General features: G+C 46.7%; 1 protein-coding gene across 4 annotated transcripts in view; it reads right to left on the bottom strand.

The window, feature by feature from the left end:
- Positions 1-16887, bottom strand: part of COL22A1 (collagen type XXII alpha 1 chain) — a 214286-nt gene that overhangs the window by 27301 nt on the left and 170098 nt on the right. For all 4 annotated transcript variants that reach the window (XR_004315107.1, XM_032467724.1, XM_032467723.1 and 1 more), the window contains 5 exons: positions 12156-12209; positions 10542-10595; positions 6567-6620; positions 2814-2867; positions 420-473 (listed from right to left, as the gene is read on the bottom strand). Coding sequence is in view for 3 of the 4 variants with exons in the window: in XM_032467724.1 (XP_032323615.1) it covers positions 420-473; positions 2814-2867; positions 6567-6620; positions 10542-10595; positions 12156-12209 (270 nt within the window). In the remaining variant the exon portion in view is untranslated. The remainder of the gene's footprint in view (positions 1-419; positions 474-2813; positions 2868-6566; positions 6621-10541; positions 10596-12155; positions 12210-16887) is intronic.

The raw sequence follows: 16887 nt of genomic DNA, 5'->3' as shown, positions 1-16887 counted from the left end.
TGGGTTTTACAGGCTTTTCAGATACCACATTTCTACTCCAGCCACTGTCTACCTGCTCATTTCCCTTCCTACATCAATAGCATTGAGGCTGCAGGAGCAGTAAAAAAAAAAAAAAAAAAAAAAAAAGAGAGAGAGAGAGGGAGGAGGGACAGGAGTCCCGGGTGAGGGTCACGATTCCATCACCAGCCCATCATGTGACTAAGGGCCCACAATTCCACTCCCTGAAGCTCAGTTTCCCCAGCTGTAAAATGGGCACAGCAGTGTTCGCCTGGCAGGTTCTGGGGGGAAGTAAATGAAGTGATGCATAGAAAATAACTCTCACCATGCCCAGGTCGAAGTGGCTCCGGACACATTGTAGCTGTTTCTGAGAAACGACTGATTTGGTGTGTAAAATGATGAGACACTTAAGAGTCCCTTACCGGGTCTCCAGGGGGCCCTGGTTTTCCATCCCTGCCCTCTTTGCCTTCTTCTCCCTGCAAGAGAAACTTGAATTAGTTCTCTGGCTGAAGATGCTGGACAGAGGGAAGGACAGACGCCTGTTTGCCTAGAGCACAGCAACACTGACATGCAGCAGACAGAACTGTTTCCATCTCCCGGTTCGTTCCCGACACCACGGTCCTGGCGTCGGTCTCTGGTCAGTGCCTGGCACACGTGGAAAAGCCGTCCGTTACAGTCGCATCATTATTATTGTCACTGATGGAAAGAAGCCCCCACTGGACTTCTCCACAAGGTCAAACTTAGGACAACAGGGCTCCTCTCTGGGCATCCTGGGTTGACTTGACCACGGCCATGAGGAGTGAGGGTGTGGCTTCTGAGAAGATGACGAGGACACTGAGGGGCATGCAGGAGAGCCCTTAGTTCCTGGAACACAGGAGGGGCTCCGTGAGTGACAGTAAGGGTCATGTCTAGGCTATAGGAAGACCATGAGCATGTCACATTGCTTTCCATGGAATCCAGCTGTGATCCCTCACCTGTTTCCCCTCCTACTGGTCCACCTCCTGCTCTAAATAAGACCCTCTCAGCCCCACGTCTGCCTGAGAGACCACTGCTCTTCAGGACCCTGTGCAGATGGAAGAGACTCTTCCATACAACGACTGTGACCTCACACAGACTTCAGTTCCAATTCTGGGCCACTGGGGTTGAATGGGTTCCAGGGAAAGAAAGCAACAGGCGGCAAGGCAGAGTGGAAACTGGAAAGTCTGAATCCCGCTGGCACCAACTACACATGTGACCTCGGGCAAGCTGCTGACATCCTCAGCTCCTCAGCGGTCCCTCTCCCAGAGAGAGATGGCCAGCCCCCCTCGCAGAGTCACTAGGCGGCTCTGAATCAGTGCTTCCACCTGCAATGCTAACAAACCCAGCATCGACGAACTACACCAGTGGTGTAGGTGCTCCCGCTGCCCCAGGCGCTCAGGGAAGGTGCAGTGGTCCTTGTCAGTGCCTTTAACGGCAGCGCCCCGGCACCGGTGGGAAGCCGTCATAGACAGTTACCTAAGTTTATCGACCATCCGGGCTGCTAGCCAACACTCAATGTGCACCCACAGCTCTTTATGAAGCCTGCTCCCGGCATAACCATGTTAACAGCAGATAAACTAGCTGGGCTGACCTGGAGGCCAGGCAGTATTGATCTTTTCAATTAAGAGTTGAACTTCAGGAACCATGTCTCCCTGTGCATGGAGCAGCGGGGAGGATGGTCAGGAGACTCGTGCACAGAAGGGAAAGCCAACGCAACAAGACACCGCAGGAAGGAGCGCGGCAACTCAGGCTGGAGGCTGGGGGCTGGTAGAAGACCCTGCGGGGACTTCTGGGGCAGACTTGGTTCCTGGGAGCAGCAGGACAACGTGTGAAAGCTATCATGGCTCTTCTTGCCCAGGCAGAAGGGAGAGGCATCAACCAGTGAAAGAGGTGACAAGAAGGCATTCTGGGTGGACAGAAATACACATGCAAAGGCCCAGTGGCCTGGAGAGGAGAGGATGCAGAGTGTTCTAGAGACCAAAAGGAAGCCAGTATGGTGGGAACAAAAGAATGCACCGTGGAGGGCCGGGGTGGGGCTGTGGCCAGTAGAGGCCCCAGCAGGGAGCACACACCAGACCTGGAGCCACACGAGGATCTCTTCTCAACGAAGGAGGCAGCGTGTGGGCTCTCTGGAGCCTTACTGCTAAGGTACTGGAGAGTCTGACCCGACTGAGAAGTGTAATAAATTGAAAAACCCAGAACAACATTTGTGGAGAGTAATTTTGCAGTACGTATCAAGCACCTGAGCTATTATCGTACTCTGTCAAGTAGGTCATACTTTGGGGGACCATGCTACAGAAAGAAGAAAACTGCTAGGCATGTAAAATAACCTACTGTAGATTTTTAAAACAGTTATAAGATTTGTAAGTCAACAGAATCATATATATTATGGTACCCTTTTGGGTAGAGTGTATGTAAAATTTATGAGCATTTAATGCCAGTGTGGAAGATAGAAAATGTTTCCATTACCACAATTACTTACTACAGTTACGTATGTATATGGTGTGTTGATTGACAAGTGCGTGTGTAGAGAGAGATGAAAATTTTATTTAGGTAAGTAAACGACAAATGTAAACATAAAAGGAGAATGAGACTAAGACTGGCTTTGGTTAGTGATTATTTTTCTTCTGGTTTTCTGTAATGCCAAGAACTCCCCTAATGAACACTATTTTTCTTCTAGTTTTTTGTAATGCCAAGAACTCCCCTAGTGAACACTCTTTGCTTTAACAACGGTGCAATATAGTTTTCTTTGCTTATTTTTGTAGTAGAGAAACTGGATTTTTTAAAATGCCACTTACTGGGATGCCGGGTAATCCAGAGGGACCTTGGGGGCCTGGAGGACCTTCTTTCCCCTAAAAGATCCAAGACACAAAGCACCATTAGCTCTCTGGGACTGGCTCTCTGTAAGTAAATGATCTCACCCAGAACTGGTCTCGTGTGGTGGAGGAGCTTCAGCGAGGAGCGGCGGATGTTCCAGCCCGCCTTGCTGCTTCCCAGGCATCGCCTCCCGCAGGGCAGGGAGGCACCCTGGACAGAGCATTAATGTGCTGGCTGGTGTGCACACTGGGACTCATTCTGGCCTTATTATATGGACTCAGGGAGAACTAGAGATTGAGAGGCACAGTGGGAAGAAGATATTGGAGCTTTGGGGTCCACAAGACCTGGGTCAAGATCCAACTCTGCACTTTGTCCCCAAACTGCCTGAGACTCAGGACCCTGCTGACAGCACCGACCACAGCACCCGCAGGTGTTCCGTACACAGGATTCAACACAAGTAAAGAACTGACTGGGGTGCGTGTAACGGGTGGTTTTGTTACTATGGCCCTCTTATCCAGAGGTCCGCAAACTTTTTACCATCAGTGGTCGCTCTTAGTATCCCTTTCCCCCATGAAATCAACCTTGAAAGATTGTGTTTACAAAACTGCATTAATTACTAATTCATTTCCCATTTTATTCACCAAAAACACACATCACTGTCAACCATAACTTCTAAATCAGATGAAATCATTTTTATCATGACGGGCATTTTCATATCATCTTGTGTCTCTACCAGGAATATTTTAGAATTCCTGGTAACTTATAATTCCCTGCCAGTTTCTTTTGTAATAAAAAATGCTGATGTCAGGTTTTCACATTCTAATCCATATGCCACATAAAATGAGATGTTCTTAAAGGTTGTGACTTTATCCCCTCCGAAGAAAAGCAAAAGCAAGTAATTTTGATATTTATTTCAGATTTATAGAGAGTTTATGTATGGTCATATAAAGGTCCAATCAGGGGACCAAAAAACACTTCCTTTATTAAGCACTAGTTACACTCAATAAAAACTCAAGTAACTGAATTTTATTTCCATATGTAAAGAAAACGAAAGATACCAGTATCATATCATTAAGGTACTGAGAATTTTTTGTCATAGACCCTTGGGAACTGATGAAGAAAGGACAATGTTTTAGGTTCACCCACTGGTCTGTGAAAACCTTTTCTCAAAAGTATCTTCACTCTGCATATCCACGCTGAGTGGCTGCTCTTAATTTTTTAAAAATGAAATGCTATGTTTACGCATTTGTATTGATAGTAATTTGACATAACCTGCATGTCTGTAGACTTCTGTTGCATAATATTCGGGATTGTTTATACATACTGCCACTTACACTGATGCGAAATAATAATAATAAAACAAAAAATGTTTACCCTCCCCCACATCCCAAATGTCTGCAAACACATTAATAAGAAAGGTGGATTTTTGGTCAACTTTGGCCAAAATTCCATCACCATTAGGAATTTTTAAATATTGATAACAGAGCTTTCTAGATTCCTTCTTGGATGCTCATTATTCCAAATATCCTAGTATGGAAACACTAGTGATCTGGGATAGGAGGTAGCAAGCTCCAGCTCTCAGCCTGTTTTTGCAAATAAAGTTTTATCAGAACACAGTCTTGACTGTTAGCATACACATTTTCTGTGACTGAGTCACCTTTCCATGGCAGAGGTGAATATTTGCAACAGAGATCATATAGCCCATAAGACTAAACTATTTACTGTTTAGATTATTTTTTGTTCCCATCTGGTGAACTGAAGACTCAATAATGAGTCAGTATGTTTGTTCCTAAACCTGCTTTCATAACTTGTTTGCTATGGAAATTATATAATTTAATTATTCATTAGGTAACCCCATGAAACTCAGGCAGAAAAAGAATGATCTTTTTATGCAAATTAAGACATTGAAAATAGATAAAGATGAGACACTCACTATCTAAACAGATAGCTGTTAGCTGTACCACAAGACAGCTATAAAAGATTAGCAAAAAAATCCTAACAAACTAGAATTCTACATTCAAATTGCTTCACAGGTGTTGATATATACTCAAACCACTCTTTAAAAAAGCAACAAATAGTAAATGGGTGGATGTTCTTTTTACAAGAAAATGATGAGACTCCATTCAGGGGAATAGAAATAAAAATGAGGGCCTTCAGTGTAAGGCAAAAAAACTGGCAAACAATTTATATGGTTTAATTCAAAATGCAATGGAAATGTTTTAGATTTTTGTGTGTATTTTTTCTTTTTTTTACTATGCCCCATTTAACTTTCTTTACTTCTGTTTTTTAACTACCGACACTCATTTGTGCTAAGGAAACTTCTGCTATTTTCTGGATGGATATTAATGGTGAAATATCAGGACCACGGACAGCTTCAAGCACAGGCATAACTCGCCAGGACAGAATCAATGTCTTATTAAACGTAGTTTAATTCCTAGGAATACAATGATTTACATCTGGGCCCTACATCTTATTCTCCATGGGCAAACGGTCCATTAGTTTTTATTGGGGAAATCGTTTTTGTCTGAGAATCAATAAAAAGCTGTCTGCAGTATGGTTTGTATTTTATTCATCCTGGGACTTCTAGGTGGGCTGCTTCCAAAGGATTGACTAGTCGATGATCGTAGAGAGAACCACGTGTCTCTTATCTTGCAAATTTAACATCCCTCCAGTCCCTAACCCAACCCTCCAACACAGTGGGTCAATGTGGAGTAATAGAAGGAATGCTGAAATGGGAGTTTTCAAACTGACTGAATTCCCAACTTGGATATCAATTTCCTATCTGACCTTGAATGAATCACCCCACCCATCAGGCTTTGACGTCCCCATCTGAGTAGGAGGAGGAAGATGTCCTGGGTGATCCCTAAAGTGCTCTTGACCCCAGGGTCCTGAGACACCAAGGCAGAGTTGACCTGTTTGTTAGCAATAGCCCTACCTAGAACATGATGCTGGGATTCCTGTAGAGCAGGGCTGGCAGCTGGCTCTGACATCTCCTCACCATGTGGCCTTGAACTGGTAGTTTCACTTCCCTGATGCCCACTTTCTTTATTTATAAAATGGAGATAATCCTCGTGATGGGGCAGTCAGATGAGATAATGGACCATATATTCCTTTAGGGGAACATGCATGTAGTGACTGTGAGCACATGCCTGGTAAACTGAGGTTCACCTTGGCTTTATGGTGTTGAAACCAAGAGTGGTCCTGGCAGCTTCATGCAATGAATACAGTGCTGGTTTTTGAGATAAAAGCCTTGGGTTTCAACCAGCTCCACCTGTGTGGTTTCAGTACCTTGACCTGTGACTTCCTCTTTCTTAATTTCACTCTGCTTTTTGAACAACTGGATAACAGTGGCTACCTCCTGTCTGACATGCTGCCTGGCTCCCACCACAGGCTCAGGATGGCTTAGCACCAACACCTTCTGCTTGCCTGTGCCTGTTTCAGATGGAAACTGCATTGAATAGGAATAGAGATGGGGTTAAACCTTGGGCCAGTTTGAACTGGTTGCAAACTGAATTCTGGAATCACAGATTGCCAGGTCATTTCATCCAAGCCTTCATTTCAGAGGCAAGGTAACCAGGGCTCTAAGGGAAAGCAACCCCTCCCGTGGTAACCAGCAGTGAATAAACCCTGGGGATGTGAGCCGCAGGAGGCAGGGGCGACCAGGGCAAACTCTTGGGGTTCTGGGAAGGTCCAAACACAAACCGAAGGTGGATCCCATCCACTGAGGAACTTACTGGGGATCCTTGGATTCCTGGCGGTCCAGCAGCTCCCGCAATTCCATCTGCTCCCTAAAGGATGGTAAAGCAGAAAGCCGGTTTGTTGTGTACTGAACAGAGATCTTCAGCACCTCCTCTTTGCATGTGAGGCAACGCACAGATCTTGTATCCTGTGCCCCTTCCCAGCTGCCTGAACCGTTCAAGTACTCCCAAGATGCTTCTGCCTTCCCCATCAGGCTGGGATAGCCTCTGGGAATACAAAAATGTTCGGAGGACAGCAGCCACGTTTTATGAAAGGCCAAAGCATTCACCAGCCCATTACCCATAAGACAAGAGTAAATGGTCTCCCTTCAGAGTGTACATTTTCAGCTAACATCAGGGAACATTTCAGGGCAGACAACAAGAAACAAACAATTAGGTTTATCTTCTAGGGAGATAAAGAAGACAGTTGCTTGTATCAATTCAGGGATAAAGAGATGTACATATGGATAAAGGGGAGAGGAGTTCTACACGGGTAAGTGGTGTGAAGTGAGCCCCAGACATGCTTCTGCCCCAGGGCTCTTGCACATGCTGTTCCTACCGCCAGTAGTCTAACCCTCCACGTGTCAGGGCTCATATGCTGCCTTCCTCCACGTCGTGACTCAGGTGTCAGCTTTTCAGTGAGACATTTTCTGCCTACCAGATCCAAAACTGAATGTCCCTGCTTCTCACCACCCCTTTTCTGTTTTTATTTTTCTGTAGCCTTTACTTCCATTTGACATCTTAGTGTTTATCACCTTATTTGTTTATTGGGAACTAAAACAATGCCTTGGAGACAGTGCACACTCAGTATTTCTTGACTAGATGAATGCTCGCTGGCCGGCTAAGAGGCCCCTTAGACTAGCCTATACATTGCTTCCTACTTGCTCTGATCGAGTAGCATGAGGCCACCATGCTTCGGTTTCCTTACTGCCCATGCCACATGGAGGTGGGGGGTAAACGAGGCACTTCCTACAACGTGCTTAGCATGCGACAGAGGGCACCAGCGAGGGGCGCACCCTCCCAGAGCCAGAGCTCCTGGGTCGGCGTCCTGGGTCCCCGCTGACTAGCTGTGTGGCCCTAGGGAAGTTATTTCACTCCTCTGCACCTCAGTTCCTTTGTAAAACGGAGAAAAAGAAAAAAGGCAGCACCTACATAACCTGAGTTGTTGCGAGAACTCAGTCAGGTAACACACACACAGAGTGAGCCCGCACCAGGCCGCGTTAGGAGATCTCCACAAAGGGCTCGCCATCATCCTAAGTCTCGTGACAGTGGTCTCTGTGTGTCTGTTGGCCAACCCAAGACCGGAAACAGTGCAGACAAGAACTAGACATGGGATAACGAACAAGCAAGCTCTCACAGCACTTCACTGATACCTTTCCAGCAGTCTTTGGTCACTTTACATACACTTACTGGGCTCCTATGCTGTACCAGGTGCTGGCAAAGGTTTAGGGATACAGAAATGACCACACGGTGGTCTTGAACCTCAAAGAAACTTGGTATAGCTGAAGGAGAAGTGTCTTAATTTTCATGTAAAACAAATCCTGAAAACAAGATGCAGTCTGATTTGCCTCCATGTCTTTCACTAGGTGATGACCCAGTAAAAGTTCATGAAACAAAAAGATGTTGATAATATTTAAACAAATGGCCTACAAGGTTCGTGTTTCCCTGCACCTGGGCTGCTGCAAAGGAAAATCATACATCTAGTCCAAACCTCACAGAACAATCGAGCTTCTACTCCTAACCTGGATTCTTCTACGTAATTTTGCCAAAAGCTTCTGGCATCCTGGACTCCGGAATCTAGCTAAACTAGCAAGTTAGAAACAGGGTAAGGGTTTTACCTGGAAGAAGAATGCAGACTGAGCTCCAGAAAATAGACTACCAAAGAAAGGAGCTTTGTCTGTCAGCATCGCTATCTCACACACAATAAACACTCAAAAGACAATGCATGAATGACCAAGAGTGGTCATTTCCTGCTCTTGAGTTTCTATTGCATGGCTGGCCCCTAACCCTGAGTGGGCAGCTGACTCAGCGTATATTCCCAAGGGCAGTTAACAGTCCAAGGCAGGGCACGAAGTGGAAGCTCATACACATCTGCCTGGTGCTGAAAGAACACACCAACCAGCTGGAGGCAGACAAGCTGGCTTCTGCCTGTGACTGTTAGTGAATCTCAGGTTCATCATCAAGCTGGAGAATAAGCTGTTTCCTACTGTTGTCATCAGAGTTCGAAGTCGTGGCAGCTCCCAACGGGAAGAGAACAGGGCTCCACTTGGGCTGGGATGTGTTTTAGGTTTTGGAGCTACCAGGGTGGGAAGAGGATGGGGCTTTAACTCAGTACTTTTTATGAACTCTTCAGCTGCTTGGATGTGCAGGGAAGCTACAGCCATCATGGTATGAAATGATTAATTCAAGAACTGGGCTTTTTTATACGCTAGTATTTCCCTCTCAAATGTCCCCTCCTCACATCACGCTGATGCCTTTTCCCGCTACCGGTACTGCTGCCATCTTGATCAGTCTTTCTCTTTGTGGATCAGATGCCACAAAATCCAATAACACACGCAAACACAGCACAGAGAAATTCCCTACATGAAATTATACATTTTGAAACATATGCAGAATTTCACAAAATCAAACGATAGCAAATGGATCATTTCCCTACCAGGTCATTCACAAATGTGCAGATGGCAGAGTTGGAACAGTTAAGACCTGAGGCCAAGAAACTGAAAAGGATGTTAACAGCAAAGGCACTACAAGGTGGGGGCGGGGAACGAACTGAACATGAGAGATCTCAGGTAGGCTCTGCGGACAACTCGGAAAGCTTCAATGCTTTTGCAGACGATTTACCTTTTCACGATTTTGGTGGAAAAATCTGTCATGAACTGAAAGATGTTGTTTTATGTTCTCATATGATTTTATTGAAAAAAAATACACTTAAAACAACTTGATTGATTTTAAGAATTAACACATAGTTACAATTAGAAGCCAACTAGACGCCATTGAAAAGGAGACACAGCAAGCTTAATTTCATACATTCTAACTTCACGATCCTTCATTATTTACTACTCGCTGGTCCCTATCTGAAGCAGGTTCCCTTTCAGGGTCCTTTAGCCATTACCAGTGACCCCTTCTCTGCAAGGTCTGGGAGACCAGGGCTCCTGAAGAACCCGTGGGAAACCCCAGGGGACCAGGCCTGGGCTTGGTGAGGATGCTAATTCCCACAGCCCATTACCATGGCTACCGCGGGTGACCACCACAGTGGACCGAGCAGAGGAGGGACAAGAGTAACCCGTGGGCTGCCTAGATCAAAGGGAGGCAAGGTTGCTGAGAAGAGCATCAGTCAATGCTGGCACCACGGCCACTCTAAGAGCAAGGAGAACACTTGCCCTGGGGGGTGGGGTGGGGCAGGGGAATAAATGGGGTGATACTATGGTGGTTGCAGTTACACTGATAACAAGGGCCTTAGAATGCTAATGAATGAACTGTTGAAAATAGTAATGCTGCACAGTAATAATAATCCATAGTTATTATTACTGTTATCAATTATAGTAAATCCAAGCAAGTCTGAGCTTGCATAAACACCCTGTGATTCCCAGAGCCTCTTACTATGGGACAGGTTCCTATGGTACAGGGAAAGTTGCTTCTCCATTTCTTACCTAAGATTCTAACCTTGGAATTATCCCTGGCTCCCCCATCCCAAGCTGGATAAAGAATAGTAAATCGATCCTGTCCATCCCTTCCAAAGCCTCCCGTCCCAGGAGCATTCTAATTACACTGTCCCTCAATGCTGCTCAAGACCCTCCGTGCTCACCCCACATGCCTCCGGGACCTGCACTTCCAGTTCACCCCTGGACACCTCTCAGGTCAGCCCAGTCTTTCAAATAAGAGGTACGTCAAGGTGACAGCACCTCCAGTGAGTGTGGACGTGTGTACGGATGACAAGGCCAAAAGAGGAAGGGATTAAAAATAATTACTTACTGGTGGCCCTGGGTTCCCTGGGGGCCCCATGAATCCTGGAACTCCTGGATGACCCTAGGAAAACACAAAGCAATTCTTTTTAATGATTCATGAAAAGCTTTTCACTTTACGAAACCACTAAATTTCAGACAACAAGCCAGAATCTATTTCTAACTCAGATAACAACCCTGGAGATACATACTTTTATGTATTTCAGTAGGTGGTTGAGGAAGTATCTAACAGTACTTAACAAAACCAAACCTATCCTGGACCTGGATCTGCTTCACAATGATGTGGAGGAAGCAGGTGTGGGGGAAGCAGTGAAGGGGACAGAGGGACAGAGGAGTGGCCCCAGAGCTGGAGGGCGCTGTGCCTGGGCGACAAGTGCCAGGCGGACACTTTTTATCACACTCTCTTCTTTTTATGTACGTTTGAAGTATCCCATAGCGAAAATTTAAAACAAATAAATACATGCACACACCATTTATACCCACAATGGAGACTGTTAGGTTAACTGAACGACAGAATCTATGAACCTATTACAGTTATTATAAGAGATTCACGTCCCCACGCGGAGAGGAGTCCACGTGTATTACAGGATGAGCCACACCGGCTACAGGGCAGAGTGCACCGCGTCTCACGTTTAGCGTAGCACAACATTGTAAAAGCGAACAAACCACCATGAAAGAAATGATTCCCCTGAGACCCCCCCCCATCCCTCCGCAGGGAAACACAAGCTGCAGTGACGCTCAGCAGAGAAGCACTGCCGTTGACAACTCCCTCCGATAAGAATAACCCAAACACACGCTGTTTTTCACGATACAGACGGAATTCTAGCCGAGTCTGTCGTTCCGACCTTGCGCGCAGCTCTGATGGCACCGCCTCCGCGCCTCCGCTCGCGCGCCCCGCCCCCTCCGGTAAGCGAGGCAGGGGTTGGCGCGCTACTCGCTCCGCATCGCAGAGCCCGGGGCGGCGCCGGCGCGGGGCGCCCACTGAGAGACGGACGGAAGGCTCCGAAGGAAAGAGGAAGGGCAGGCGGGAGGAGGGAAGGAAAAGCAAAGCGGGGAAGGAGTGGCAGCAGCAAAGCCCAAGCACCACAGCCAGTCTGAGTGCAGGAAGGCCGCTAGCGGCTGAGGAGCGGCGGCTGCGGGGTGAGCGGCGGCGGCGGCGACCCGAGCTGGACCGGAGCCGCGCTCGGCCTGAGGCGGCGCAGCACGTCAAGGTCAGCAGCGCCTCCCGAGGCCCCGGGAGGAGCGGCCCCAGCGGGGAGGAGGGTCTGCGAAGCTCTCGGCTGCAGCACGGGGGAGTCTCGCGGGAGGCAAGAAGGGGCATTTGGCATTTTGTGATGAATGACCGCCATCTCAGTGAGCAAGAAGCTCTGAACGAGCACAACATTTTAAAACGTATTTTTAAAGAAATGATAAGACAAGGTCCTCAGATAATGGGGGAAGGGGAGTGTGCCAATGAACCAAGGTGGAAACCACAAAAACGTGATTAAAAAAAATCCTACCGAAGACAAAGAAGAGGCAAGAAATGATTTCAGAAATGAATTTGGGGATCTGGGGAAAAAAGTTAGCTAGGAAAAACAGTGATGTTTCTTCAGGGTGGATGGTTCCTTATAAAATAAGTTTTTACCTGACTGCCTTTCTGCCCAGTCTCACCATCTGCACCACGCTCTCCTTTACTTCCCTTAGGAGAAAAAAAGAAAGAAGGAACATTACTGAAAATCTGGCTAGAGCTTACCTTGCAAAAGAAAAATTTTGGCATTACATCCTTTCACTTATTCAATCACTCATTCTTCATCAGTCTCTTGTCAAGACGGTGCTGCAGGCCAGGCAGGATGTCAGCAGATGAGAACAGTTAGGCCTGGTTGAGGGACTGTTGGTGCAATGGCTTAACTGGGCTGTGGGGGGCAGGATGGGATCAGCAGAAAATGGGGCTGGGGATCCAGGCAGAGCCCACTTCACTGACAATCTTCTGTGTCAGCCCGAGAATCTGAATTTACTTGTAGGCTCTGGAAACCAGCAGAAGGAGGTAGGACCACCCTAGGCTTCAGGAGGGTGCCTCTGGCTGCGGTGCAGGGCGGGCTAGAAGGTCCAGGATGAAGAGACGGGGTCAGTTAGGAGGAAACTGGGATGTTACAAGAGTGGGAAGGAAAGGAGCAGAGTCAACACGGTGTCTGTGGGCATCGCAGAGTAGACCAGCACCACCACCGCCCCCTCCTCCTCGTCACCACCGTCACCGCATCGCTCACCCCCAGCACCACCACCGCCCCCTCCCCCTCGTCACCACCGTCACCGCATCGCTCACCCCCAGCACCACCACCGCCCCCTCCTCCTCACATCATCATCATTATCTTCATTATCACAGTCATCAAGACACCATGTGCAACCTACCAAAATTAGTTTCACAGACCAACTCAAAGTAACATTCAAAGGTTCCAATCTCTCTTAATGGTCACCTATTTGGCCCCATGTTTCCCATGCTAACAAGTGTATTTCAGTAAAATGCTATTAAACAAAAACATCCCAGTTCCTTTAAAAGAATGCACTACGCAGTAGAAGAAGTCACTGGTGGTTAGTCGCCTTGGCTCTGGTGCCAGGCCCGGCATCCTTTGTCTTTGCGGCTTGCAGAAGATCATGCTCCTTCTTCACTCTGTTCATCCGGTAAATGAAGGATAGGGGTGTATGTCAATCTATGAAGGTCCTTCCAGGTCCAGAACCCGACAGTTCTCTCACTGAAACATCACACCCACCCTCTTCCCATCCCGACTGCTGTACCACATCAGCAGTTCATGGGGACAGTGACTACCGAACAACACGCTGGCTGCCCCCCTGCAGTGTACTGTGATGGTTAGGTGATCTCATGCCTGCAAAGCGCCAAGTGCTGTTGTGTAGAGGAGAAAAGCAGTAGGTTCAGAGGGGAAGAGCATTTATTCCAACATGTTTGCATGTAATTATTTCTACTGTTTTAAAGTCGATAAAGCCAGCACACTGTCTGCAGCCACTTTATAATTTCAACGAAAAGCAGTGACATAGAACAGCACACTGGTTCTCTGACATTAAGGACAATTGCCTTAAAAGTAAATGGTTTCCTTTCAATTTTCAGCCCTTAGTTTGGCCTTAGAGTGGTTTCAGCCCTCATCTAACAACTAAAATGTCAGCAGCTCAAGGCTGGCCACAGTTGTCCTTGTCTCTTCCACCGCAGCTGGGGATCAGCACAAACACAGCCACCCCCAAGCCTGACTCACTTCCTTCCAGAAAAGAGGGCTGACATTTACAGAGCCCCTACTCTGCCGGGCCCTCTGCCAGGGCTTTCGCATGAGATCTCATTCCATGTTTTTCTTTGTTTATATCCCGAGCTGGTGCAAAACAACATTTACTATATCTATGTTATCTAATTTAGCCAGGACGACTGCTTGACGTAGAGGTTATTATCAGAGTGTATTATCAAGAAACCTGAAGACCAGAGAGGTTAAGTCATTTGTCTGAGGTCACAGAGCTAATAAAAAACAAGATGTGGCATCAAATCCAGATCTGTCAGTATCCAAACTGCCTGCTCTGACCAGGTTACTTTCCTGGTTATTTTCCTAGGTTGTGACGCCTTGTCCCACTAGTTTTATGATGTGCAGATTGCCGGATTTAGAGTCTGATCAATCATGTTCTGGGAACCATTCTATGCACAGAGAATACAGCCATCAAAGACAGATTAGAAACAAAACAAAAAAACAACCTGGCCCCTGGAGCCCACATCCCAGGGTCATTACTAGTTTGCTACTTGGCTAGCTCGGTTCTCTTCAGCAGATGTTTACTGAGGATCGACTGAAAGGGCTTTGTTCTTCCTGTTGAAAATCAGGGAAGGAACTCCCACCACACCCCTTTTATTAGAGCATTTACTTTAGAAAACTCGTCACTGTGAGTTCTTTCTCTGTCGCTTTGAAATGTATGTAAGCTTTTCCAAAGCTAAATAAGCCTTTTGCCAGCTCTAGGTCCCAGGAAAGTCTTTCTCAAGGACCTGGGAACATTGCTTCGAAATGTAATCATCAAGGAAAATAAAGCCCCATCTCCCGGGTTCTGCAGGAAGGGAGGAGCCTAACTTCAGGGCCCCTTGTTTCAAGCTACAAACTACCTCCAGTTAAAAAGACGTGAGAAGTCTGTTTTCTTTCATACAAAGCTAATTCACTAAAGCAGATGGCCACCCCGCTTACCAGGTGAATTAGGATGAACAGAACAACAGTGCAATCCAGTCCTCCTCTGTGAGGACTAGTTATTGTTTGCTCATCTTGAGGACATGGACGTAATGGGTCATAGCTGCTTGACCATACGAAAGGGTGAGACTTCTGTCTTTGTAATCTTTTAGTGGAATTGCCTGTGATGCACACAATACTCTGGCTTAATGCTTATGCAAAAATGTAATTATTTTCCTTGTCTTCTACCTTTGTGGAGAGGTTTTTTGGTTTGGAGGAAAATTCTGTTTAGTTTTTAATTATATTTTCTCAACACCATCATGTACTAAGTGCACAATTTAACAGTTATTTAGAGGTTATGTTCATACCAGAGGCTGCTCTAAGGATGCTGGCTCTTGGGAATCCATCAAACAGGTAATTCTCTCGAAATGTCTACAAACTGTTGAGAACAGGGCCTAAACTTTCTCAAATTAAGTTTCCCATTCTCAGACTAAGACCTGTCCCTGAACTTTTGCATGTTGTTTCTCTGCCTACAAAACCTTTTCTCCCCACCCCGCCAAGAATGCCTGACAAATCACTGCCTAACCTTCCAATGCAACTAAAATCCTACCTCCTCCTCCAGGTGGCCCTCACAGGTGACCTGTCCTATGGCATTATTTTTCTTAAAATCATTTACTCTTCTCCTGACAATCTGTGATAGTTGTTATTAACTCAGACAGAACAGTAATTATGAGGACCACCCACAGTTACATGCATCCAACATTTCCTATGTGCTGGGCATCAGGCCTGGTGCTTTGTAAATGTTCCCATATGTAATTCTCACATCCTCTCTGTGAGATAAGCCACATGGTTCTTCTTTTACAGATGAGGGACCCCAGGTTCAGGAAAGTCAAATAAGTTGCCCAAGTCCTATAATTAGTAAGTGAAATTCACTCAGCTAGTAAGAGGCAGAACCAGGTTGAGGAACCACTGAGCTCTCACTGCTCCTGGTGGCCTTGGCCCCAGTCTGATTTTTCCAAGAGTCACCACCTTGTAGGTCTTTCTTCTCCAGCACAACATCAGGCCCTAGAAGGCATGGCCCATATCTGACCTAACTCTATACCTCCTGACTTGGAAGGGAGCTGTTCAAGGCCATGCTTGGTGAGAACCTTCCAGGATCGAGGCAGCTGTAGGTGAAAAGACTTCTCTCCTAAAGAGAGCATGGACTAAATGGCTTTGGGCTGCCTTCTGGGCAGAATGGGATTCCAGGACCTTTTCTGGCAGAGGAGGTATGACTCTGCCTCCCAGACTCGTGGGCTCCAAGTGGGGGCTTCTGCTCATTTAGTGTCTCCAGTCCTACAGCTCCCATTACATGACTGGTGCACATGTGGGTGAGAAGAAAACCATGTTTTTCTTGAAGGACAGAATAGTCAAACTGGAAGAGGCTTTAACATCTGACTCTGCAGAAAATTATGTTTCCAGAAAATCATGTTCTGATTACCATCTTGCTGCTTCTTCCTCTACATGGCTCATAATCAAAACAGCAGCCACTACCTCAGACCCTAACCCGTAGAGTCAGTGTCTACGCGGTCTGAAAGCTCTAGGTCAGAGCTCTGCAGTTGATGATGTCAGTGACCTCCCCAGACCCGGCAGCCAGAGGGAACAGTTGTAAATCTGCAAGACAAACCTTAGGGAAGCTGGTTTCCCAGAGGCTGGATCACAAGCTGCAAACAAGCAAATCAAACCTTCCTGGTGATGCATGTGACCCGTGACCACCCAGGACCTTTGGTTATAAATGGACATTGACAGTGGCCATAGATGCTCCATTATGAGTAGCATTTTCAATTTACAAATTCATCTTCGTGCCCCCAGGTCTGGCAGAGATAAGTGAAATTCAACAGAAAGGACACGAAACAGTCCTCTGTTCCGTTTCCTGGAGATTGGCTTGGGATGAACCAAGAGCACAGAGACAGGTTTGAGCTTGAAGCCAAGAACCAAGGCAAGCCGGAGAGTGCTCTGCAACTCATTCTCCCAACAACAGGTGGTCCTAAGGGGAAGCTGTTACAGGATCATTACCAGAGGCAGCTTAGCTTTGCCCTCCTTGGGAGCTGTCCTTGGTGCTGGCACTGGAGGTAGCATTACTGGAGTCTAACAGCAGGCTACCTAGTGGGGCATAGTAGGGATCACCTTGGCTTACCACCC

This window comes from Camelus ferus, chromosome 25 (assembly GCF_009834535.1).
Source record: "Camelus ferus isolate YT-003-E chromosome 25, BCGSAC_Cfer_1.0, whole genome shotgun sequence".
NCBI classification, from domain to species: Eukaryota; Metazoa; Chordata; class Mammalia; order Artiodactyla; family Camelidae; genus Camelus; species Camelus ferus.
The sequence above is the reverse complement of the archived record's forward strand: the minus strand, read 5'-3'. Positions and strand labels throughout refer to the sequence as shown.